General features: G+C 45.9%; 1 protein-coding gene and 1 non-coding gene across 5 annotated transcripts in view; both read left to right on the top strand.

The window, feature by feature from the left end:
- The window catches only part of LOC116569313 (serine/threonine-protein kinase MRCK alpha-like), a 92,583-nt gene that overhangs the window by 30,473 nt on the left and 36,964 nt on the right, over positions 1-25,146 (top strand). For 3 of the 4 annotated variants that reach the window (XM_032305461.1, XM_032305462.1, XM_032305464.1), the window contains 3 exons: positions 2,213-2,277; positions 4,670-4,746; positions 19,253-19,363. In XM_032305461.1, the coding sequence (XP_032161352.1) occupies positions 2,213-2,277; positions 4,670-4,746; positions 19,253-19,363 (253 nt within the window). Of the gene's footprint in view, positions 1-2,212; positions 2,278-4,669; positions 4,747-10,084; positions 10,293-19,252; positions 19,364-25,146 lie in introns of those variants that run through there. The other variant, XM_032305463.1, reaches the window with a different exon arrangement.
- Positions 24,537-24,750, top strand: LOC116569798. The gene has a single exon (XR_004277205.1). It is a non-coding gene; the product is annotated as a small nucleolar RNA U3 (small nucleolar RNA).

The raw sequence follows: 25,146 nt of genomic DNA, 5'->3' as shown, positions 1-25,146 counted from the left end.
AGGTGCACAGGGCAGAAAAGACAGACGCTGGAAACCATGATGATGAAGTTGCTGAATGATGTCAATATATATGGGTTTCAACCCACAAAGAGTCTCTTCCTAAGAAGTCGGCCCTGTTCTTTGCCAGTGGCAGCAGTGGTGGAGGGTGGGGGACAGATATCATGTTGGTACATATACAAATGAGGCTGTTCTTAGGAATCCTTAATACTGTGCCCAACTTAGTAAAGAGTAACTTTCCTATTTACTATTCAAGACAAGTAACAGTCCTGAGCACCTCCTAAAATTTTCTGGGTGGGATTTAAACATCCTAAATAGAAGACAGATGAAAGCATACTTAACTGATTTTGTAGAAGACACTGGGGCGACGGAGAGGTTTGAGACGCTGGGCGAGTCGGCCCCGCTCCAGCCAGGGTCGGCTCTGGACGGAGATCGAGCTTCCCGACAGGTGCCCCCAGAGGCACTGCAGACAGGTGAGCCCCACCGTGCCACTCTCAGAAGGACGTGAAGTCTGGTCTCAAAGTCCTCGCTGTGCGCTGCCACGTTCAATCTCTTCCAGTGAGCTAGAGTTCAGTTAAAAAAAAGAAAGAAAAGATTTCTTTTATGAAATGGAAAGTTAAGAAAAAGTTGAAAGCAGTTAGGTACTTTCAATAGGCTCTCGTTGACTGGGGCATCTCCTCGAAATGCTGTCAATGCTTCTGGAAACTCATCCATCTGTGATGAAGGTTTCTGCTGTTTTTTCCTTCTTATTTGTACAAGTTCCTGATTCACAAGCACCGAAATCATCTTGTAAGCAACACCCCGTCTATGCAGAAAAACACCCGTTAATGAGGATAGAATGAGGGAAGCTAAAAATTCTTGCCCATTTCCCACAGATCCTTAATTTCTGAAGGGCCTACTGGTGCTGGTTTCCACCTATTTTTTTTTTAAGATTTTATTTATTTATTTGACAGACAGAGATCACAAGTAGGCAGAGAGGCAGGCAGAGAGAGGAGGAAGCAGGCTTCCTGTTGAGCAGAGAGCCCGATGCGGGGCTTGATCCCAGGACCCTGGGATCATGACCTGAGCCGAAGGCAGAGGCTTAACCCACTGAGCCACCCAGGTGCCCCTCCACCTATTTTTAACTGTAGCTTATAATTTGGCTTGTGTACTCCAATATGTGTATGTTTTAAAAGGTGTCTCTCCTCATTCCGGCTAGTGGAGAATTCTGTTCCCTTCTTAACACAAACATAGGTGAATTAGCCCCCAACAAGGTGAATGACAGTTGTAACAATCATACAAACCGACAAGAGTTGTAGCTCACGATACATCAGCATAGGTGAGATGGTGGAACAGTGCAGCATAAGGGGGGAAAAACCCAAATTCAAGCCGGTGTAAATATACACATATGACCTGTTTCCTACATATATGTGCTCTGACAGAGTCCCTGGGTGAGGGGGAGGAGAGACTTGCCTCTGAGGGCCACCCTGTGCCTAAAGCCTTCTGCACGTGACTGTGCACATCATGTCTGGGTCAGGTTCAGGGCGAGGAGGTGAGTTACTGAGAGCTAAAAGCTTCACATGCTACAGATGATTCGGTTAGAAGACCGGTATCCTTTACTTAAAGGTGAAAGAGAGAAGACAAGTCTCGGTATGAGAAGGAGACGTCTCAGAACTGTCAATACCATCTGTTACTGCTATTTATTTGTTTCAGAATAAACGTGGTATTTCAACTCACTCCCAGGGCGTCACCCTTCTTACCTCTGCTCAAAAGCAGGCATGGGAGTCAGATGGAAAGTGGTGTAGACAGATACATGTACATGCATGTGTATGTGTGATGGAAAGTAGTGTACACAGGTATATGCATATACACATGAAAGTGTGTGATGGAAAGTAGTGTGTACACAGATGCATGTACATACATGTGTATGTGTGTGATGGAAAGCAGTGTGTACAGTATATAAAGTAGTATATACAGATATACATACATATATGTGTGTGTGTGTTCATTACTCATTACTCATTATTTGCTCCATTATTTTGGTTTCCTATTAAACAACCCTGATGCGGTTGTCAAATCTCTTTTATCTGAAATGTTTCAAGCACAAAATTGGGCTTGACTGAGGATCCTAACTGAATTAGCCCCACCCCCACCCCCAGTTCTATAGGATCCAATTTTAAGTCGTCTCCAGCACTCAGCACTTAATGACATCTTTCTTTCTTTCTGCCTCTTTTAGTAAAATGAAAGCCAAAGAGCAGTACCGATCCGACATGTGGTTAGAAACTGACCACCTGACTAAGGGTGAGTAGCTCAGATCTCAAAGGGACAGGGCTAGGTGTCGCCTAGGTCAGGACCTGCTGCCCCCCACTCTCATGGGTCCATGTGGCCACGTGAAAGCCAGCTTCCTGCTCAGGTGGGAGCAGCCTGAAATCCCAGGTCAGTGTGTGTGTGTGTGTGTGTGTGTGTGTGTGTGTGTGTGTACTCTTGATAAAATGTTGAAAGAGCCATTTTCTTTGGTCTAGTTTAATACGATTTGGAAATTTTTCTATCACTGTAAAAGGTTTAAGTGGAACTACCTTTATTCAGTACCATGAAATAGTTTATAAGAATGCTTTTGTCATCAATACAACTTTCTTATGTTGCTCCAGTCACTGCCTGATTTTGGAAGGCTGCCATCTGTTGCAGGCTGAGGCGAGGGTGCTCTGGCCATCTTGAGTTGGCTACGGGTCAGGCTGGGGTATCACATGTCTGTGTGTTCTGAGCTGTCTGAGAGGGTGTGGGGAGACATTGCACAGCCTGGGGGACACCAGGGAGACACCCAGACTCGCCCTGGAATGCTAGGGACTGTCCTCCACTTCTGGTTTTTGGAGGACCTGCTTTCAGCCATTTCCAACAACTTATTAACTCCTTTCCCCTGCCTCTCATTAAGATTTCCTGGACATTTTTCCATGAATCAGGAAGCTAAGAATTGTCACACTCCTTAATATATAAACTCCTTAAATTTTCTTCCACCAAGATAGTATTAGTGATACGAGAATTTAATAAAAATAAGCAGCGAATGCTACCTTTAAATGAGGGGACAGCCTGTGTTTCTAACCGAGGCCATCTCTTGTACAAGTCAGTTAGAGGACCTTCATATGTCTGAGCTCTCCTTTCCGTTTACTGCACGGTTCTGTGGCTCACACTGGACTGGGTCATGAGGGGCTTGCTCCAGTGGACGAATATTCTGGAAGGCAGGGAGCAGGCTCTTAAGAAACTTGAGACAGGCAAACTCTGGAAAGCAGAGTGGCTGTTGAAGAAATACGTGTGGACTGACTTTTTTGTGGACAGTAGATGAAACAGTTAAAGAGAACGCGAGTGCCCTTGTGAAGGTGAGAACCAGGATGGGTTCTAATTCAAGAGACGTGAGGAGGCACTGAATGTGGGAGAAGAGATGCAGAGCATTCGGGTGGGGGCTGGCCGGCCCAGTGCGGCTGCTCCAAAGTCAAGGCCGCGGTCCTGCCGGCTGCAGAACACCACTGGATCGGTACATCGGGGGCCAAAACACTGATTGGTGGGAGTCCTGATGGGCTTGACATTGCTAAGGAACCTAAAGAAAGAAAGGCCGTATATTATCACCATGCTTTATGAAGTTAACATTTTAACTTCGAGTTTTATTTTACCATTATTTCATCTCTGAATGCTGCAGAGCAATAAAATCCTTGTTCAGTGTTCTGTGACATTTCTGAACACACTTCCTCATCTGACTATTAAGCGACCGTGTCAAGGGTTTATAGCAGAAAAACCCACTGCTAGCTCTCTCACTTGCTGAACGCATGCCTGTTAGTCTCAGTCTGTGCTTTTCCATCTCTGATATTTAAGTGGAATTATAATCATACTTTAAGACTTCATTTTGAATACAGTATATTTCAAATTGGTATAATTGGTAGATGATAAAGTATGGAATTTCTTTAAAATTCCTTTGCAGAGGGGCACCTGGCCGGCTCAGTCGGTAGACCATGCGACTCTTGATCTCAGGGTTGTGAGTTCAAGACCCACGCTGGGTGTAGAGCCTCCTTTAAACAAAAAACAAAACAAAAAAAAACTTTGAGGAAAAACCTCACAGTTGGATACTATATTCTGTCTACAGAAATAATATCTGGATACTATGACAGAAGTTTTAAGTATAACTAATTGTTCTGCACCTGCGAACGTTCTTACCACAGATAACACAGGTTAAGAAGTGCACATTAGGTTCCCTGGGGGGGGGGTGCAGTGTGACATTGATTCCCAAAGAGGGGACAGGCTGACACAGAAAAAGTAGCCATCATTTGCATGACTGTGTTTTTGAAATCCCCTCGGGTCTTTCAATAATGTGTTACATTTTATTTAAATGTAATACTTTTGAAAAAAAGAAAGCAAAGGTATGACACGCGGGAATTAAATTCGTGAAAACTTAGATAATTTATTTCTGTACTTTCCTCACAACTTGCTAAAAATAGTTTCATTTGCGATGCAGATCTCTAAGATACAGTAAATGCGTTTAATTCAGATGAATAAATAGAAACATTCTGATTTAAATATGAATACATGAGAAACCAGACCACCTCTGAAAAATACAGGCTGAGAAGAATTTTAAATAGATTAAGACCAAAAAAGGTATGAATGTTAGTTTTAGTTTGCTGCATAAAGCATGTCTGCCACTATCTTCCAGGGAGTCTGCGACAGGACACGGGGTCACCCTCTGTGGCCCTCGGTGCCCCGCCCACCGATGCTGTGGCTCCGCACCAGGTAAGCACAAAGCCCCCGGAGCCGGCTCCGCGGCCTTCTAGAAGTTCCTGACATTCTCTGAATTGCACTGTGCTGCCGCCCTGAAACCGCTGTCGCACCTGCCCAGCGAGATGCCCAAGGGCTTCTGCAAGCGCACGGGAGAGACCCGGGTGTGGTGGAAACAAGGCTGCAAGTTCACGGTAGGATGAAAAGTTGTTTTCGTCTTTTGAGTAAAATAACCAACACAACATTTCACGTGGTGCACTGTGCCACGCGTACAGAGAAGGGCACCAGACAGCTGTGTCGCCCGCGCCCGGGTGCACGTGGAGGCTTGGCTGACCCGGGGATGCTGGCTGCCGGGTGGCAAGCCCTCCCTCCCCACGGGGCGTCCTGCTGCTCGGGAAACCGACTTCCTCACCTCCTGCCACAGGGTCGCAGCCCGTGGAGGGTCCTCCTTCAGAATGCAGGCAGTGGGGCCTTGCTGTGGGCTGCAGAGCTGTGTGTCACCCACACGGAGCACAGTGTGTCCTGCTGTCTTTCCGCTCAGGGGTCCATTATACAAATATGGTGGAGCTCGCGTCCCTGTTCCATTGTGCAGAAAACTCTGGGCATGTGTCTGGCTCCAGTCAGGAAACCAGGAACTGTATTTGTTGTTTTATTTCATTTTAAGGGTTTATTAAAGAAAGAGAAAGAGCGTGAGCATGCATGCACAAGCGGTGGGGAGGACAGAGGCAGAGGGAGACAGAGAACCTTTAGCAGACTCCATGCCCCGTGTGGAGCCCCACGCTGGCCTCAATGTCACAACCCTGAGATGATGACCTAGGCAAAATCAAGAGTTGGACACTTAACCAACTGAGCCAGCCGGGCACACCATGTATCAGTTATTTTGACAGACACTTTATTTTATTAATTTATCTTAAACAGCCTGATTTAGGTGTAATTGATTGATATACAGCTGATGTGCATATTTAATGTATGTGATCTGACACACAGGACTGGGAAGCCACACCAACCTAACAGATGTACCCATCACCTCCAGAAGCTTCCTGATGCCTCTTTTTCATTGTTGTGTAAAAACAGTTAACATGAGAAGCCCTCTTCACAAGTTTTAGGTGCACAATACAGTATCAGTATCTACAGGCACGGTGCTATGTGGCAAATCTCTAGAACTTACTCATCTTGCAAAAATGAAGTTTTATGTCTTTGACTGACATCTCCCCATTCCTCCTCCCCTACTGAGCTCTCGCAACCACATCCCACTGTGCGCTTCTGCAAGTGTGACCGTCGCTGATTCCTCATCTAAGTGGAATTGTGCAGTATTTGTTCTTCTGTGATGGGCTTATTCTACTCCGCAAGTCCTCTGGGTTCATCCATGCAGTAAAGTCATTTTACAACAGAGACCTGATTAAACAGGCATCAGAGGACTAAGGCAAAAAACCAAACAGTGAGGCAACACCAAGGTAGGAACTGCAGGGAGAAGTTACCACCTCTGTGGCTTGCGAGACAAATGGACGGGGTTGGGGTTCAGAACTCAGAAGCCTGGAAGCCAGGCTGCTTCACAGTCACCAAGTGTGGAAGGGAACTGCAGACTGGGCCAGTGACCCTGGGAGGCAGAGTTCTGTGGGCGATTCTAGAATCATTGTGCCCCAGGCAGAGCAAACACCCGAAGTCAGAGATCTTCGACACTAATTCCTGGGGATTACTCTGGTCCCCCTACCATGGTAGTCAGCACAGAGCTGGGGCACACCGTGGGCAAATGACATTTTGGCCTGGGACTGTCTCTCAGTAGACCCAGTGGTCCCTGTGTCTAATCTGTGGTGAGGTCCACGGTCACTGAGTGCATGCTGGGAATAAACACACTCAAAAACTGTATGAGCCATGCATGACCCCCATGGCCTGGGGCAGCTCCTTGTGGGAAAGTCTCTCAGGCGGATTCCAAGAGAGCCCGAAGATCCCTGCCACCTGCTGCACAGATGCTAGAAAATACCCCCTGCCTTAGTCTGGGCAGGGTGAGAGAGAAGGAGAGGGACCGTCAGCTCCCTTGGCTAAGTCACAATCAGCGGACTCTGAGTGAATGAGAAGGGAGACTGCCCCCGGTGGACCTGACCTAGTCAAGCGAACCCTCGCCATGAAGTTCGTGTCAGAGAGACGTTCCCCTTGACCTTGAAGAACTCAGCCCCTCTGAGTTTGACAGCTGCAAGGAAACAAATTCTGTAACAACCAGGAGAGCTACAGAAGGAGCCCAAGCCTCAGGTGACACCCCAACCCTTTCCAACACCTTGATTCCAGCCTTAGGAGACCCTCGGCGGAGGACCAAGCTCCGCCGTGCCCACCAGGCTCCGGGCCCAGCACCGGGAGCGGACAGACAGGTTCTGTTCGAGGGAGCGACACGTGCCAGCCATGTTGCTGTGTGTCAGCAAGGGGAAGCGGAGACGAGCAGTAGAGCCCAGGGGGTCCTGTGTCCAGGAACAGGTGCAGCGTGCAGCATGAAGACCGACCGAGGCCGGGTGGCTCGTCTCCAGGGTCCCGCACTGCCCACCTGCTCTGTGCAGCAGCACATGGGCCGCGCTCGGTGCGAGAGTCTACTGAAACGTCATTACACAGTGACTTCAGTGGCAGCTGCGGCTGCACATCTGGTGCCGCTGCCGGAGAAGAAGAGCTCACCTGCTTCTTAGCTGCTGCCTTACAGATGTTTTTTTCCCTTTTACACCAATTGCTAATTTCCATTTTGTACGCATATTAATGATCCCTATAGCTGCTTTTTGGCTGGTAGGAATTATAAAACAACATTAGTTTCCATACATATATCTATTTCAGAGATGTTAAAATGTAAAAAAAAAAAAAAAAGTACAAATTATAGTTTGTAAAATACGGCCAATGACAACCCTGAAAATAACTGCAGGGAAAATGCGGCATGCCGTACTCAGAAAATAATCAAACAGATCTTCCGGAAATGAAAATTATATGGACATAGCTGGCAGGAAAAATGCGCAGAACAGACAGAAGGGAGAATTAATGAATTATAAGACAAATCAGAACAGGATGGAGAGAGAAAATTCTAGAAAATACAGTAGAGAGGATGAACATAGCAGGTGTGAGGTGAGAAGTTCTAAACAGCATTTGGTCCAAGCTCTGAAGAGTGAGTGGAGATAACAGAGCAATAGTTGAAAATATAACAGGGAGACTTCTTCAGACTCAGGAGTAGATCCACAGACTCAAGAAGCTTAGCAAATCCCAGGTGTGAGCAATGAGAACAGCAATGAGAACAATGAGATCACATCCAGACACATGCATCTTATGTCATCCTGAGTGCAAAAAGAGAGATTGCCTAAACCCGATGGCAAGTGGCAAGGTGTCAGAATCATGAGAAACTTGGAGAAGAAAGACATACTCAAGTGCCGTAAGGGCATCGCTGGCGACCTAGAAACACAGCAGAAGTACCTTTCAAGAATGAGGGTGAACTTCTCTCATGTACAGACGAATGAGAACTAAGAGAAGAGAATCTGTCAGCGACACAATCCCACTGAGGGAAATTCTCGAGAAGGTACTTCGGGCAGAAAGAAAGTGGTCTGGAAGGACGGGTCTAGGATGAAAGAGTCGAGAACAAAGGTGAACACATAAGCAGATGTAAATGAACACTGCCTGACTGCAACAGTGGACGCAGTGTCTAGAGGACTGCAGAACAAAACAAGACGAATTTAACCTGTTAATTCAGGAGAGGGGTTAGCAAATCTACAACAGTCTAACATCTGGGCATTGCCCAGGAAGGAGGGGAAAGGCTGGATCACATTTGGATTTGCAAAGTTAGCAGGGTACGTCTTAATTTCCAGGGAAACTACAAATAGAACAGGAACAGTCTGATGAGGTTCAAAGGCAGAAGGAGCACTCACAGAGTCAGCTAATCTAACAAGACGAGACAGGAGAGGCAAGGAAACCATGAGCAGAGGGGACAGATGGTGATCAAGAACCAAGACGGTGGAAAGACATCTCAGTAACCACTCGCCAAACTGATTACAAGAGACAGAAACACTCCAGGGACAAAAAAATACTGTCAGAATAGATACAATAAACTCTTAACACATACTACATACTGTTCATGAGGAAAACCTCTGAACTTAAACTAAAGAAGGTTTTAATGTCAATTCGACATTAACTGAAGGGAGGCTGAGATCACTATATAAATAATCATAAAACCCAACACAAAAAGTATTATTGGCGGTAAAAGTCACGTGATTATATAATGAAAAGCTACTTTTACCTAGAAGTCATACCAGTTTTAAATATATACGAACAAGTAGTGTACCTTAGATATATATAGTAAGAAGAAGTAGAAAAATTCTCAATGATAGGGAATTACTCAGTAATTTATAGGAAATATTTGAATAAAATGATAACAAAACTGACCTACAAATACAGGACACACAATAAATGCTGAAAGCACTTTCTTCTTAAGATCTCAGAATTTTTTTTTTTTTTTAAAACGAGCAGACGGACTACAAACTAAGGCTCAACAAACATTAGTGGGTTGGACTCATGGAGAGTATGTTCTCTGAAGGTGAAAGAACAAAGTAGAGTTAAGTATTTTAAAGATCTATGTTAGGGGCACCTGGGTGGCTCAGTGGGTTAAGCCTCTGCCTTTGGCTCAGGTCATGATCTCAGGGTTCTGGGATCGAGCCCCGCATCAGGCTCTCTGCTCCATGGGAAGCCTGCTTCCCCCATCTCTCTCTCTCTGCCTGCTGCTCTGCCTACTTGTGATCTGTCTCTGACAAATAAATAAAAAAAAACTTTAAAAATATATGTTAAACTCCTACGTGCAAATAAAGAAATACATTTTTAAGTAAACCAGGAGTCAAAGGAGAAATTCTAATAGAAGTGAGAGGACAGTTTGGACTAATAACAAAAACAGCGCACTTCAGTATTTGTGGAACGCAGCTAAAGCAGTATTTAAAACACATGCATAGCCTTCTGTACATAAAATTTAAAGAAGAAAGCCTGAACAATTAATGAGCTAAGCATCTGTTTTTAGAAGTTACAGAAAAACAGAAATTTAAACTTGAAGAGGGTGGAAGGCAAAAAAGTAGTAACTTAGAAGCAAAACTTTATGATATAGAGAAAGTAGCAAAATAGAAAGGGACAGTAAAGCCAACAGTTTCAACTTTGATAAAACCAATAAAAGTCACAAAAGCATGTGATGGTTCACTGAGAAACAAAAATGGGAAGAAAAGGTACATAAGGCCAATATAAAAAAATGATTAAAAGGACATCATATCTGAGGCAGATAGTTAAAAATAATGTAGTACATCCTAACTTTGGACCATTTCAAAATATGAAAAACGTGTAAGAAAAATTTGGACAAATTAGAAAATATCAATTATTCAAATCAACTCCAAAATGTGAAAAGCTTGAATATTCCTATAATTATTAAAGAAACTGAACCTGTTGTTAATTATCTTCCCACGATAAAATTCTAGGCCCAGACAGCTTCTATCAAACATTCAAGAAGAAATGATTCCAATCTTCTGGAACTCTTCCAGAGAACAGAAAAGGAGGAAATACTTCCTGTGATGGTTAGTTTTGTGAGTCGACTTTACTGGGCCACAGAGTGCCCAGACGTTTAGTCAAGACGAGTCTGTGAGGGTGTTTGGGATGAGACAGCAGTTGAATAGAAAAGATTGCTCTACCCAGTGTGGGTGACCTCATCCAATCAGCTGAAGGCCTGGATAGATGGCATACACTGACCCTCCTGTGAATAAGAGGGAACTTCTTCTGCTTGACCAAATGGGCAGGGCATTGGTCGTTTCTTGGACTTGAATAGAAACACTGTCTTTTCTTTGGTCTTAAGCCTGCTGGCCTTTGGTCCGGGACTGACACCTTATAGCTGTCTTAGACCTCCAGCTTGCTGACTGCAGACCTCAGGACTCTGCAGCCTCCATCAGCATGTGAACTAATTCCTTTCAGTAAATCTTTGTATGTTTACAAAGTTAGGGTGACACATATAAACATATGAAGATACATAAATAATATGTATATTTATTTATTACGAGGAAGCAGCTCACATCGTTATGGTAAAGAACCGACAAGAGACAGATCTAGATGTACTCCCCCCGTCGGATCTGTTCCTCTGGACAGCTCTGACCAGGAAGGATTTTGAGGCCCAGAAGTAAAGTCTCCTCCAACAAATACTTAGAAATGAGGAAGTGGCTTTGGAGCTGGGTGATGGGCGAGGCCAGGAGAGGCTTGCAGCACAGCCAGAAAAAGCCCGGACTGCCAGGAAGGGTCTGTGAGTAGATTATAGGCATTCGGGTGATTCTGGTGGGAGCCGGGAGGGAACATGGGGAGCTGGGTAGGAGGCCTCCATCTTCTTAGAGAACAAAAATCATCACGGCAGAGTGCTGGTGGGATACGGACATGAAGGGCTGTTCTAGACAGTTCTCAGACGGAAAGGAGGGAGAGCTTACTGGAAAGCCAAGGGAAGACAAACTTTGTTGTAAAGGAGCAAAGAACACGGCTGAACTGTGTTCTAGGGTTTTGTGGGGGGCAGAACGTGCCCTGTTGGGCAGAGGGGACTTCGAGGCCACGTGCTGGAGGTCTGGCTTGGGTCCTCATTGCCGCGAGAGGAGAGGAATGAGTTGAAAGAAGGACTTGTCCAGCAGCCGGAGCCAGAGGGGAATGCACCCTGTGGAGGGGCAGAGACTCCAGGGGAGGAGGCGGCCAGGAAGACGGACCATATGCTGGAGCTGCGCTGTGGGGAGCCCGGGCTGCCTGGGGCCACGGTAGCAGGGAGGAGGGTGGCAAGGAAGGATCCTCCCTGGGGAACTCGGACGGAGCCTGGCCCTGCCTGCGCGCCTCCAGCCTCTAGAACTTCTACCTTCGTCCGAGGGTTGCTTCCACTCTCCCTGCAGGCTTGTCCGAGGCTTGGCCGCACAGGATAGACACGCTGAGTGTTGGGCAGGGAAGGACAGTGTCCAGGCTCCGTGGAAACTAAGATTGTATCAGTCGAGAAACAGACGACTCCCGGGAGCAGCCCGCTCTCTGCCGGAGCACACGGGGAGTGAGGACTGACCGGGAAGGGAGCGAAACGAAGCGCGAAGGGAATCTCGTCAGGGTCATGTCACCGTCACGTCTTCGGTTACGCGGATGCTGCTGTGCCGCCTCTTCTCTGTTGTGTTGCTGAGGAGATAAAAAACCTTTTCTTCTAGACCCCATTCTAACCCTGGATTTAATAGACTATGCTTCTGCAAACTGAAATAAAACATTTTTCACATTAAAAAAGAAAAGGAATCAGAAACTAGAACTTTAGGAAATTCTTAAGCCCGTCTGTAGCGCTAAAAAGGAGGAAGCTTTTTCGGAGAACACTGAGGGCGTGCCTGTGTCACCATTCGATAAAGACGTCAGGGCTGTGACTCAGGATTTAAGCAGCCCTGTTGGCAGGGGCCAGGAACAGAGACGGCGATCAAACAGCAGAGAGGCTGCCGGTTTGGAGGGAAAGAGACAGAGCCGGCTGCGGGAAGGGAGGACTGGATTGTACAAGGCTGGACCACAGAGCTACCAGGCTGTGAACGTGCACTGTTCCTCAGCAAAGGGAAGAATGACCCTGAGGGCAATTCAGAGACCCTAAGGGCTGGGGCGCCTGGGGGGCTCAGTCAGTTAGGTGTTTGCCTTCGGCTCAGGTCTTGATTTCAGGGTCCTGGGATTGAGACCGGAGTCGGGCTCCCTGCTCAGTGGGAAGGCTGCTTCTCCCTCTTCTCCCCGGCTCGAGCTCTCTGTCACTATTTCTGTTTCTTTCGCAAATAAATAAATAAATAAAATCTTTAAAAACAAACAAGCAAACAGACCATAAGGGCTGACCCTCTCACCGCAAGCTAAGGGACAAGGCTGCGTCTGTCCTTGGTTTCAGAGGGCAGAAAAGCTACAGAGCACCAGGTGGGCCTGGGAAGGGAGGCTGGCACCTCTGTGGGCCTGGATGGGAGGACAGGGAGCCAAACAGGTTGATCCTCCAGCCTTAAGATGGGCTGGTATCTGCCTGTTTGGACTTGCCTGGGACCTGCCATTCCTTCCTTCTTCCCCGTTTCTCCCCTTTTGGAGTGGCAAGGTCTCCCCCTGGGCCTGTTCCACCAGTGTATTTTGGAAGCAGTAACGTGTACTTTCAAAGATTCCCCGCTGGAGAGGAACTTGCCTTGGGACGAATCTACTTCCAATCCCTCCCAGACCTGATTTAGGTGATTATGAGACAGGACCTCGGACTTCTGACTTAGAGGTGGTGCTGAGCAAAGGCTTCCAGGGATGCTGGGGTGAAATGCAAGAATTGTGTGTGTGAGGATGTGAATTTTGGGGGACCGGGGACAGTAACTATAAAACAAGTTGTGCCCCCCCACCCCCAACCCAATTCTTATGTTGAAACCTTGATGCTCAATGTGACTGCATTTGGAGATGGGGTTTTTACAAGATTATTAAGGTTAAATGAGATAATAAGGTTGGGGGCTCTACTCTGATGAGCTTGGAGGGCTTCTCTCCCTCCTTCCCTCCCCTCTAGCTACCCTCCCCACTCCCCAGTGAGAATGCAGTGAGAATGGGGCCACCTGTAAACCAGGGAGAGGCTCTCATCAGAACCCCACTGTGCTGACCTTCCTCTTGTCCCCCAAGACACAGTACTTTGTTCTGGCAGCCCTAGTTAACTAGAACACGCCCAGATCACTCTCAGTGGCTAATGTAACTTCGTGAGGACACTATTAGAAGGAAAGATTACAGTCTAATCTTACTACAGTGAAAAGAATTCTTTTTTAATTAGTATTTTATTTTATTTTTTTTAAAGATTTTATTTATTTATTTGACAGAGAGCGATCACAAGTAGGCAGAGAAGCAGGCAGAAAGAGAGGAGGAAGCAGGCTCCCCGCTGAGCAGAGAGCCAGATGTGGGGCTCGATCCCAGGACCCTGGGATCATGACCTGAGCTGAAAGCAGAGGCTTTAACCCACTGAGCCACCCAGGCGCCCCTAATTAGTATTTTATTGGCTTTACATCTGCTGTGGAAAATACAGGTTTTTGTTTTAATTGAGAACATAGCCTTAAGTTTTAACTACAGATTTAAACAATTGTTGAGGGTAAGCCTATAATAAGGATGCTCCCATGGTTATTAAAGAAACTTGTATACAACCCGGCATTTTGGCTGAAAATACAGACGCATTTTCAAGCTATAGTTCTGAATTTTAACAAGGACATGCATGGTTTCGCCTGTGCTGATGGCAATGGTATTCCTTGGAGCGAATCAAAGATAATAGACGTTGTTTTCAGTATGTTTCATTGTTATTGCCCAAAGGTGGAACATCTTTGTGAAACACCAAATCTGACCTTTTGAATGAGCCTAGCTAGACAATGGAAATTCCCATGATGCTGAACACGAAAAATTATTTTGAAAAATTGCTGAACTGAATCCAGTTATATACATAAAAAACTAAAAGTCAATAACCACAATCTGGCTGATTTGGTGCCAACACAGTAAGGCAAAGTTCAACACCAGAAAATGAATCAGCATAGCATATTAACAGATTAAAAAAAAAAAGGTCTGATTTCAATAAAATCATAAAAATATCTGATAAAATTCAATATCTTCTTTTTTAAAAAAGATTTTGTTTATTTTTTTGACAGAGAGAGATCACAAGTAGGCAGAGAAGCAGGCAGAGAGAGAGGAGGAAGCAGGCTCCCTGCGGAGCAGAGAACCCGATGCTGGCCTCGATCCCAGGACCCTGGGTTCATGACCTGAGCCGAAGGCAGAGGCTTAACCCACTAAGCCACCCAGCAGCCCCCAGCCACACAGTTTTTAACAGCATTTAGGAACAAGATAAAGATGCCAGCTGTGACTATTTCTATTCGATGTAATATGGAGGGACTTTTCAATGTATTATTAGAATTAGTAAAAAAAGTTTAGCAAGATGGTTGATTTGCTAATATATATACATATAGAGAAATACAGAAGTCAATATACAAAAGTCAGTATGTGGAATAAATTTTAAGTATAGAATATACTGCGACTACCATGTTGATATGCAGAAATTGAATGGATTTCTAATCAGTTGAGAAATATGTAATTACCCTTTTTAAAAACAGACATCATTAACAATAGCATAAGAAATCGAGTATTTAGAAATAACTCTAATAGTAGCTACAAGACCCCTGGGAAGAAATATTATAAAATTGAAAGGAAGGGCATCTGCAAAGGCCTGAATGAAATAGGGCAGTGCTATAGTCCTAGACTGAGACTTGACACTGAAAAGATCTCAATTCCCCTTAACTGATCGTGTATCAGTTCAACCAACGTTCTATCAAGATTGAAGATTCAAAAGACTATATCAAGATTCAATAAAATCCTGATAAAAATCCCAATCCTCCCCCGCCATGGAACTTGAAATGTACATGGAAACGCAAAAGACCAAGCAAGAAAGAATGTTTTTGAAGTTGAAATAGGCTGAGCTTGCTCTATGAAATGTCAAGATGTTAAAGAACGACAGTAATGCGGGGCACCTGGTGGGCTGAGTGGGTTAAGCCTCTGCCTTCAGCTCAGGTCATGATCTCAGGGTCCTGGGATCGAGCCCTGCATCGGGCTCCCTGCTCAGCAGGGAGTTAGCTTCTCCCTCTCCCTCTGCCCCTCCCCACAGCTCCTTCTCTCTCTCTCTCTTAAATCAAAAAGATCTTGAAAAAGAACCACAGTAGTTGAAACAGTAGGGTACTGGCAAACGCACAGACACACAGACCAATGGAACAGAACAATATCCAGAGAAAAAGGTACAAAGGCGGACGACGGAAACACAAGGCTCAGAGTGGACAAAGACACTTGTTCCTGGACAACAGGCGAAGGCTTGTGTGCCGAGTCTGGGAAGAGCCTGCGCCAGAGAGAGAAAGTCGTCCGCTCAGCACGGGAGGGGCAGGACACTTCCCAGGCAATTCACAGAAGCAGAAATCCAAAGACAATAAACACGTGAAAAAATGCTAGACCCCCTGAGACATGTGACTGCAGGGCTCATAAATGCTCGGCCGGCAAGCGCTGGGGGGCCCGTGGGGGCCTGAGGCTGCTGGGTGCCCTACCCTACGCTGCGGCGGCCTTGCTCCTCTGTCCAAAAGTACAGGAGCTTCACGACCGACAAACCCAGACGCTCGGCCGCTGGGCAGTGAGTAGAGGAATGGTGGGGTCTTGTCGTTCGATGAATTCCTGCCGAGCAGTACAGACGACTGAGCCACTGTGGTGTGCACCGCACGGACGAGTCTTGCCACCTGGTGTCGAGGGACGGGTCACTAGATGACCGGCTTGAGGGGGCCCGTGATGGAATGGGCATCAGTGAGTCAAGGAACTCTAATAACGCACTGTATGTTAAGTGACTGAATTGAATTAAAGTTTAAAAACCCCACGGCATTGAGTGAAAAAGCCAGGCACCCAGGAACACAGGCCGGGAACAAATGAGACTACAGCCCCCCTCAGCTCATTGGCAGGGGTGCCCTCTGCTCCGTAGGCCTGGGGCAACTCAGCCGGCAGCACCACTAGCAGAGCCCGCGGTCACTTCCCGCTGCCAGTGCTGGTCGGACTGGCCTCTGTGGTTCTCGCTGGGACTGCGAGACTCATCTCCGCACCAACCTCCAGGGACCTCTGGGGACTGAGACTGATCACTGACAGCCCCGGAGAACACACATGTGCCCAGAGCCACTTTTTACTGGCGAATTTAAAGCACAAGCCTAGGAATTAGGGTGTGGGGAGGGAGAAGCGGGGTCACCCAAGCGGTCAGGTGTCTAGGCTACCCAGGGCTTTCTGAAAGAGAAGCCCTAACCCTGACGCCGGTGGGGGGAGTGGGGGACAGTCTAATTCCTGCTCGTGTGGCTCCTCGCTGTGTGCTGCAGCTGGAGGTATGATTATTCGGGATGGATGACTTTTGAAACCGAGGCCTCCGCAGTCCCCGCAGAACGTCAAGCATTTAAATTAGGGTCAGAGGTCTCCAGGCAGGCACTGACCCTCTGCAGGGTTTAGGGATGCATACTTAATGTGGCAAACTTCTAAACAAATGCAAAGAGGTGACTACTGTGCCCAAGAGGGTTTCCTTTAGGGAGGAGGGAGGTTGTGACTGGGTCGCAGGAGGGGCTCCCGGCCGCCAGCGTCCCATTTTGGATTGTTAGGGTACGGAGTCGACCACCCCTCAATTAGACAGAGAACACTCTCGATAATGCAAGTCACACAGCGAGGTTTATTTCCAGCTAGCTGGGGTCTAAGTATCCACCCGGCGCAGCGGGTTTCAACAAGGACCCCAAGCACTCAAAGCCAAGGGTTTATATAGCATTTTCAAGGCACTTCTTCATAGCTACATACATATGCACCCCACTTTGACAGTTTAACTTTGTTTAACCTTTTGCTACACCAGCGTCACCCTGGCGTCATCCTGGCTGTTAAGCGAGATTTAGGTTTAGAGGAAATTTAACTTTATTTACATTTCCTTCTGCCTCAGCCTCCTTCCGTTTTATGGTGCAACCTTAGGCCTTGAGGAACTGAGCCCTTTGTCACTGGAAATTGGGCCATTGAAGAGATAGCCCTTTTTGTTAATCACCAGGACATTTGCAAACCAAGGGAGATTCCTGTCTTGCAGGATTGTGATCTCTGCAAGTTAACTATTTGTTTTTCTTTAACATTTGGTCCCTATGGCACCATTACCTAACCTCCCTGGTGGTATATGATTAAGTTGTTTTTTCAGGTTTTAGCTACTTTCTCTCATCTCAAGTTACGTGTGCCCTGTGGGCTGGTTAGGGACATTCAGTAAAATGGCTTCTCGGCCTTCAGGATGGCCATTCTTATGCTAACCCACTCTTACAGTGCAAGGTGCCAGCTTTTGCTTTGCCAAGATGGCTGTACTTATGTCAGGGCTAGGTGGGTACAGCCTTGTTTTTCTTGGCCTTCACACCTGCAGCTGATTTCTGGGACTCCCCTGGGGGAGGGGAGCAGGGACTGTAAAATAGGTCCTTACAGGATGTCCAGCGGCATGCTCCGGGATGTGTGCATCGCAGTGATTAACATTCTGTGACTCAGGCCCTTGCCCTGTATTTGCTGCATCTCACGCTGATAACACAATTCTCTGAACAAAGAGAAAACCAGTGTGGACAGAACGGCCGCCAAGACAGAGGGTGAAGACCTGCGGCTGGGATCAGAGGCTGGGAGGGGGGATGCAGGGCCGGCCGAGAGCTAGGCGGGAGGCCCTGAGTTTCCTGTGTGCCCTGTGATGACCCCCGGATGAGCACGGCACATGAGGGGCCCTGCCAGGCGTTGCCAGGCTTTGAGTTCCAGTCTTCAGCAACAAGCCCAAGGACGTTTTTGGGAGCCTTGCTGATTTCTTCACTATTAGCCACAGAGAAAACAAGATTAATGAATAGGAACTAATCCACAAGCAGATTTCTGAATTCTCCACGCCAAAAATGCACCCATCAAGTACTATGTGAATAGTGCGTCCTATTTCACAAAAAGGGTCACACGAATTAATGGCAGAAGACACTGTCTCCAACTTGAGAAATGAAAAAACCAGGACATTTGGGGATTTAAGCCATGTATCTGAAGCGGCCCTGAACGGAAAACAAGTTCAGGAGTAATTCACTAGCAGAGAGCGTTGCTTTGCGCATCATCAATGATTTCTGCTTCTAATTACTCGGCCCGACTGAAGAGCTTGTGGTCTGTTGCCCAAGAACATGTTCATGATAAGGGGCTGGAGCTACAGGCAGTGAACGGGTAAGAAGTAACCAGGAAGACACGGGCTAGTGTGACGAGGCTTGTCTGCACTGCCTTCCTGGCCCCAGATGTCTCCTCTCTGGTGACAGGAATGTCCTCCCTCCTCCTGGGACAGGGAGGGCACCTTTCACAGGGAGAAGATTGTCTGCTTTCAGGAGGACAAAGGAAGGTCAGATTGTCCTGCGTGCACTGACTCTTTCTCAAGTGCCTTTAATTCAAAACATCCGTATGCCTGAGTGGGACACCTGCAATAGATACCCGTGGGCAGAATTCTCTTTAGTTTCTAGTCCATGTTTCGGTTACCCACTCTGGATGGAATCCACCTTTCTTTCGACTTCTTAGCACTTTCTTTTCTTTTTCTTCCTTCCATTTAAAGATTTTATTTATTTGAGAGAGAGTGCACACGAGCAGGGAAGGGCAGTGGGAGATGGAGAAGCAGGCTCCCCGCTGAGCAGGAAGCCGGATGCAGGACTGGATCCCAGGAACCCGAGATCACGACCCCAGCGGAAGGCAGACTCCCCACGGGCTGAGGCCCCCAGGTCCCTGTCCTGGTGCTTCCCAGGGGAAGGGCAGGTGGGAGCATGTGGAGCAGCGCTCGGTGCCGTGGTGGGAGCAGATCGCTTCTGGCGGCGGCGTGATGGCAGCAGCCTCATGTGTTCAAACACGTCTAACAAAAATGCTAGAATTACAGCCGCTTACTGAGAAATACTGTAATGTTCACGGTGGACATTAAGAACCATGAACTCTAAACACTGAGCTCCTGCTTTTCGTTTTTTTCTAGACAGATCCGGTTGAGAACATGTTTGAACAGAACCTCGAGATCAAGTTCTACATCAGTTCTGGACCCGCATCTCTGTCCTCACACAGTGGAGACGAAGCCAACCCCATTAAGGTGCCACCTGGGAGAGCTTGGCTCCCACCCTGTCGGCGTGTGACACGGCAAAGGGAGAACGAGCCCCGGTCAGACAGACGGCGCCGTGTCTCTCCTCATGGAAAGCACTGCGGGGCCGGCATGGTCTCTGGTCCCTCAGCGGGTCCTCAGGTTAACTGGTGGCGCTGGGGGATTTGGTGCTCACAGGAAAACTCTGCTCCTCAAAGCCTCCATGGGCTCTTGAGGAACAGTAGCTCGCGACTGTGCCCGCTCCGAGCACTTGGGAATCAGGGTAGAGCAGGAACCTGCATTAGAGCATCCAGTCCAGGGCTCGGTGTAATTAGTAAGCTGTAAACTATCTGTAATATATGTTTATGTAAACATAAACATAGCTGGAAATATTTTCTCTTCTATACGATGGCGCGTAAAACAACGTTTCATTGGCTCTTCCTTCACGTTAATCAGAGACCAAGTCTCTGCAAGAAAAAATGTTTCCTGCAGAAGGTGAAGGGGTCGGTGCCTCTCTGCTCAGGCACTCCCTGCTCAGAAACGCTGCGCCCCTGCACCCCGGTTAATCTGGGTAGGGGTTCTTTGCTGCCGGCTTTGGGGCCAGGGGCTGGGCCGGAGGCTGAGTGAGGCGTATGTGTGGTTTAGTCGGGAAGGCTCCAGTGTGGCCTCTAGCGGTGCCAGACCTTACCTGCAAATTCTGCTCTGCTCGGAGTCTCCAAAATTTTGATGACCATTTATCTTACTGGTTTAAAAGTTTAGTGACTGAAGCTTTTCCATCATAGAGGAATAACCCACCATGAATCCCCAGTTCTACTGCCCACGAGGCAGCCAGTTTTGTGTCAGATAGAGAGACGAGGATGAAATGGAAGGCACTGCCCGTGTGACTGGCACTGTCCTCCCCCTGGGACGCCCCTGCCCCCTTCTTGTACTCGGCGTCACATGCACGGGTACAAGTCCACCGCTGGGGACTGCTCAGCCGGCATGAAGCACGCGCACACGGAGTCCCTGCTCCTGCACAGCGGGCAGTGCTGAGACGCCTCCCTCGCTCCGAGTGGTGTTCCGGCGTGGCTGGGCCCATGCGCATAGATCTACAGGTCGGTTCTCCTCTGGAGGTGCGTCTGGGTTCCTGCCCTGTCTCACCACCGCAGCGTCTCCATTATAGTGAGCCTGTCTGGGCCCTGATGCTTCTACGGCGTCCCCTCTCCCCAGTCCAGGGTCTCAGCCATCTGCGGCCAACCAGGCCCCCGAGCAGGTGACCTCTGCCTGACAGGTGCTCAGGATGCCTGACAGGTGCTCAGGAGGCCCCCAGGCCCAGGGTCTCAGCCATCTGAGGCCAACCAGGCTCCTGAGCAGGTGACCTCTGCCTGACAGGTGCTCAGGAGGCCCCCAGGCCCCGAGCCTAGGGCCTACAGCATTCAGTTCGTGTCATCTCATCCCGCGGACACTTCAGCATCCCCCGTATCACAAGATGAAGGGAAGGGATGGGACAAGAAGATGTTTTGGGAGGGAGAGTGAGACCACATTCACCTAACTTTTATTACAGTGTATTGTTCAAACTGGTCAAATTTGTTATTGTTGTTCAACCCTTACCGTTCCTAATTTATAAAGCAGACTTCTTCACAGGTGTGTATGAATAGGAAAATGTATTTATGTATATAAGGTTTGGTACTATGTGTGGTTTCAGTACCCACTGGGGGTTCTGCTTACATACGGGCGAGTTTGTTCACTATTTTCACATACATGCGTATTTTCAATGTAAAATTTTGGCAACAGAGTGCTTTAATTTCCAGGGAATAGTTGCAGGTTTTATGGAAGCTTTGCAGGTACGGTATGAATTTAGTTTTCCTAGCCTACTTGTAATTTACTATTACAAAATTATTGACTATATTCCCTATGTTGCACTTTTCATCTGCATGAGTTATTGATAACTGGGAGTTTTTATTTTTTATTATCTTTTTAACTTAAATTCAATGAGTCAACATCTAACACATCACTAGTTTCTGATGTAGTGTTCAATGACTCAGTGGCTGCGTGTAACTGGGAGTTTGTATTTCTTGGTCCCCTTCATCCACTTTATCCGTCCCACCACACTTCTCCCTTCTGCCAACCACCAGTGTGTTCTCTGTTTTTATTCAGAGATATTTATACTCACGTCTTCTTTATCCCTTCATACTGGGGGACACTTGTGCTGCTTCCATGTCTTGGCTACCGTAAATAATGCTGCAATAAACAGAGGAGTGCAGATACCCTTTCAAATCAGTATTTTCACTTTCTTTGGGTAAATACCCAGCAGTGGAATTACTGGATCACATGGTTCTTCTATTTTTAAATTTTGGAGAAAGCTCCATATTGGTTTCCATAGTGGCTGCACCAGTCTGCATTCCCATCATGGTGGATCCGGGTTCCCTTCTCTCCCTATCCTTGTCCACACGTATTTCTTGCCTTTTTGATAATAATCATTCTGACAGGTGTGAGGTGGGAGCTCACTGTGATTTTGACTTGCATTTCCCTAATGATGAGTGATATTGAGCATCTTTTCATGTGTCTGTTGGCCATCTGTGTGTCTTCTTTGGGAAAAAAAAGTGTCTATTCAGGTCCTCTGCCCATTTTAAAGTCAGATTATTTGGCTTTTTGGTGTTGAGTTGCATGAGTTCTTTATATATTTTGGACATTAACCCTTACTGGATATAGTATTTGCAAGTATCTTGTCCCATTCGGCACGTTGCCTTTTCATTTTGTTGATAGTTACCTTTGTCGTGCAAGTTTTAAAAAATTTTGGTCTACTCCCAATAGTTTATGCTTGCTTTGTTTCTCTTCCCTGAGGAGACATGTCCATAAATATGTTGCAGAGGGTGATGTCCAAGAGATTACTGCCTATATTTTCTTAGGGTATTTATGGTTTTAGGTCTCACATTTAGGTCTTAAACCCATCTTGAATTTATTTTTGTGTATGGTCTAAGAAAGTGGTCCAGTTTCATTCTTTTGCATGTAGCCGTCCAGTTTTCCCAACCCCATCTGTACCATCCTTTTCTTACTGAATAGTCTTGGTATCCTTGTTGAAAATCAGTTGATTGTATAAGTGAGGGTTAATTTCTGGGCATTTCATTGGTATATATAACTGTCTGTATGTCAGTACCACACTTAGCTTTCTAAGTGTGAGACCCCCCACTCCAAACTCTGTTCTTCTTTTCAATACTGTTTGGGCCATTTGGATCCCTTGAGAGTCCATATGCCTTTTGGGATAAATTTTCCTATTTCTGCAAAAGTGTCTCTGAGACTTTGATAAGAACTGCACTGAAACTGTGGCTCATTTTGGGTAATATGGACATCTTAACAATATTAATTCTTCTAATACATGAATATGGGATGTTATTCCATTTATTGGCATCCTCTGGATTTCCTTCTCCAATGTTCTGTAGCTTACAGTGTACAAATTATTTGCCTCCATGGTTAAGTTTATTCCTAAGCATTTTTTTCTTTTCCATGCTATTACAAAGGGGGCTTTTTCATGTATGATCATGACATCTGTGAATAAATGTACACAGGCCCTCTTCCCGTATAAATTTTAGAATAATATTGTTTATATCTGTAACAAAGCGTTATAGTACTAGCATTTTGAGAGAGGCAGCATTAAACCTGTATTTATTTATTTATAAAAAGATTTTATTTATTTATTTATTTATTTGACAGACAGAGATCACAAATAGGCAGAGAGGCAGGCAGAGAGAGAGGGGAAGCATGTTCCCTGCCGAGCAGAGAGCCCGATGCGGGGCTTGATCTCAGGACCCTGAGATCATGACCTGAGCCGAAGGCAGAGGCTTTAACCCATTGAGCCTCTCAGGCACCCCAAAACCTGTATTGAATCTAGAGAGAACTGGCAGCATTCCTATGTTGAGTCTTCCCATTCATGGGCTCAGTATGCCTCTCCTCTGACTTACATATTCTTGGACTTCTCTCAACAGCACTTTGTTGTTTTGAGCACACAAGTCTTGGACGTGTTTTGTAAGATTTACAGTTAAGTATTTTTTTTTTTTTTTAGCAACTGTAGATGGTGTTGTCAAAGTATAGTTGATTTGTGTATGTTGATCTTGTATCTTGAGAACCTTAAAGCTCATTAATTTCTAGGATGTTTTTGTTTGTGCGTGTAGATTCCTTGGAATTTTCTATGATCATTTCATCCGAAAATTGGTATAGTTTTATTTCTTCCTTCCCAATCTGTATGGCTTTTGTTTCCTTCTCTTGCCCTACTGCCCTGGCTAGAACTTCCATTGCTATCACAGAAGAATGGACATCTCTTGTACTCACATTAAGGGAAAACAACTCAATCTTTCACCTCTAATTATGATGGTAGATGTAGGATTTTTGTAGATGCTCTTTACTAATTTGAGGAAATTTCTTCCGTTCTAGGTTGCAGAGAGTTTTTATCACAAATGAATTTAAATTTTTGGAATGTTACTTCTGCATTAATGTATTCTATGATGAATTTTTGTTTGTTAGCCTGTTAATATGACAGATAGCATTGACTGATTTTCAAATACTGGGTCAGCTTTACTTCTCTGAAATAAACACAATACTCATAATGTATACGCTTTGTGTACACTGTGGGATTCTATTTGCTAATACACTGGTAAGACTTTTGTATCCACATTAACCCAGAATGTCTGTCCACAGTGTTTTCGTGTATGTGCTGCTCTTGTCTGATTTTGCCATCATAGTAATATAGGCTTCATAGAATGTGTTGGAGAGTATTCTCTTTTATTTAGTGAAAAAAATTGTAGGATATTATTGATAATTATTTTTTAAGCATTTGCTATAATTTTTGAATAAAGCTAATCTAGAGATTTCTTTTTGGGAGTTTTTAAGTTATAAATTTGATTTCTTTAATAGTTTTCAGATTATTCAAATTACTTATCTCCTATTGGGTGAATTGTGGTAGTTTGTACTTTTGCAGAGACTGGTCCATTTTATTTAAGAGATTTCATTGTGGATATATAATTTACTACTCTATTGTGTCAACACTTTATCTGATCAAAAAAAGTGTGGCAACTTCACCTCCCTTTACATCATTTTACTCTTCCTCATTTGTAATAGAATTGTGTTACATCTCTCTCTCTATGTACTGAGGGATATTAGACAGTGTTACAATGTCTGCTTCAACCAGCTAACATAATTTAGAAAATCTATCAAGACCATACTTTCAGGGATCATCTCTACAGTCTGTTCCTAGAAAAGTTTCTCTCCACGTGTAGAATGCCCAAAGCCACAAGGAGGAGATACAGTGTCCCTTCCCAAGAGTGAAGCTGGGTCTGGATGTTGCTTCTCCAGCTGCCCTTTGCCACTGATGATCATTTTTCTCCTCCTCTGGGGGAGTAAAAGGGAAGGGACACCCTTTGAGAGACTTCTAAAAAAAAAAAAAATCTATTTACCTGTATTTTCACTCTTGCCACATTCTTCCTTCCTTTTGGTTCTTTCATTTCCCTTCTGTGTGGAGAACTTACTGTAACCATCCCAGGTATACTGCAGACAAGTACTCTCCCAAGTTTTTGAGACTGTTTTGATTTAAAAATCACTTAAAAATTTAGTGGGCTTTAGGGACACCTTGCTGACCCAGTCTGTAGATCATGCAACCCTTGGTCTCAGGATTTTAAGTTTGAGCTGCACATTAGGTGTAGAGATTACTTAGAAATAAAATCTTTTCTTTTTTTCAGAAAGATTTTATTTATTTATTTGACAGAGAAAAAGTGAGAGGGAACATGCGGGGGCGGGGAGGGGCAGAGGAGAGAGAGAGAAGGAAG

Source organism: Mustela erminea, chromosome 11 (genome assembly GCF_009829155.1).
Source record: "Mustela erminea isolate mMusErm1 chromosome 11, mMusErm1.Pri, whole genome shotgun sequence".
Taxonomy (NCBI): Eukaryota; Metazoa; Chordata; class Mammalia; order Carnivora; family Mustelidae; genus Mustela; species Mustela erminea.
The sequence above is the reverse complement of the archived record's forward strand: the minus strand, read 5'-3'. Positions and strand labels throughout refer to the sequence as shown.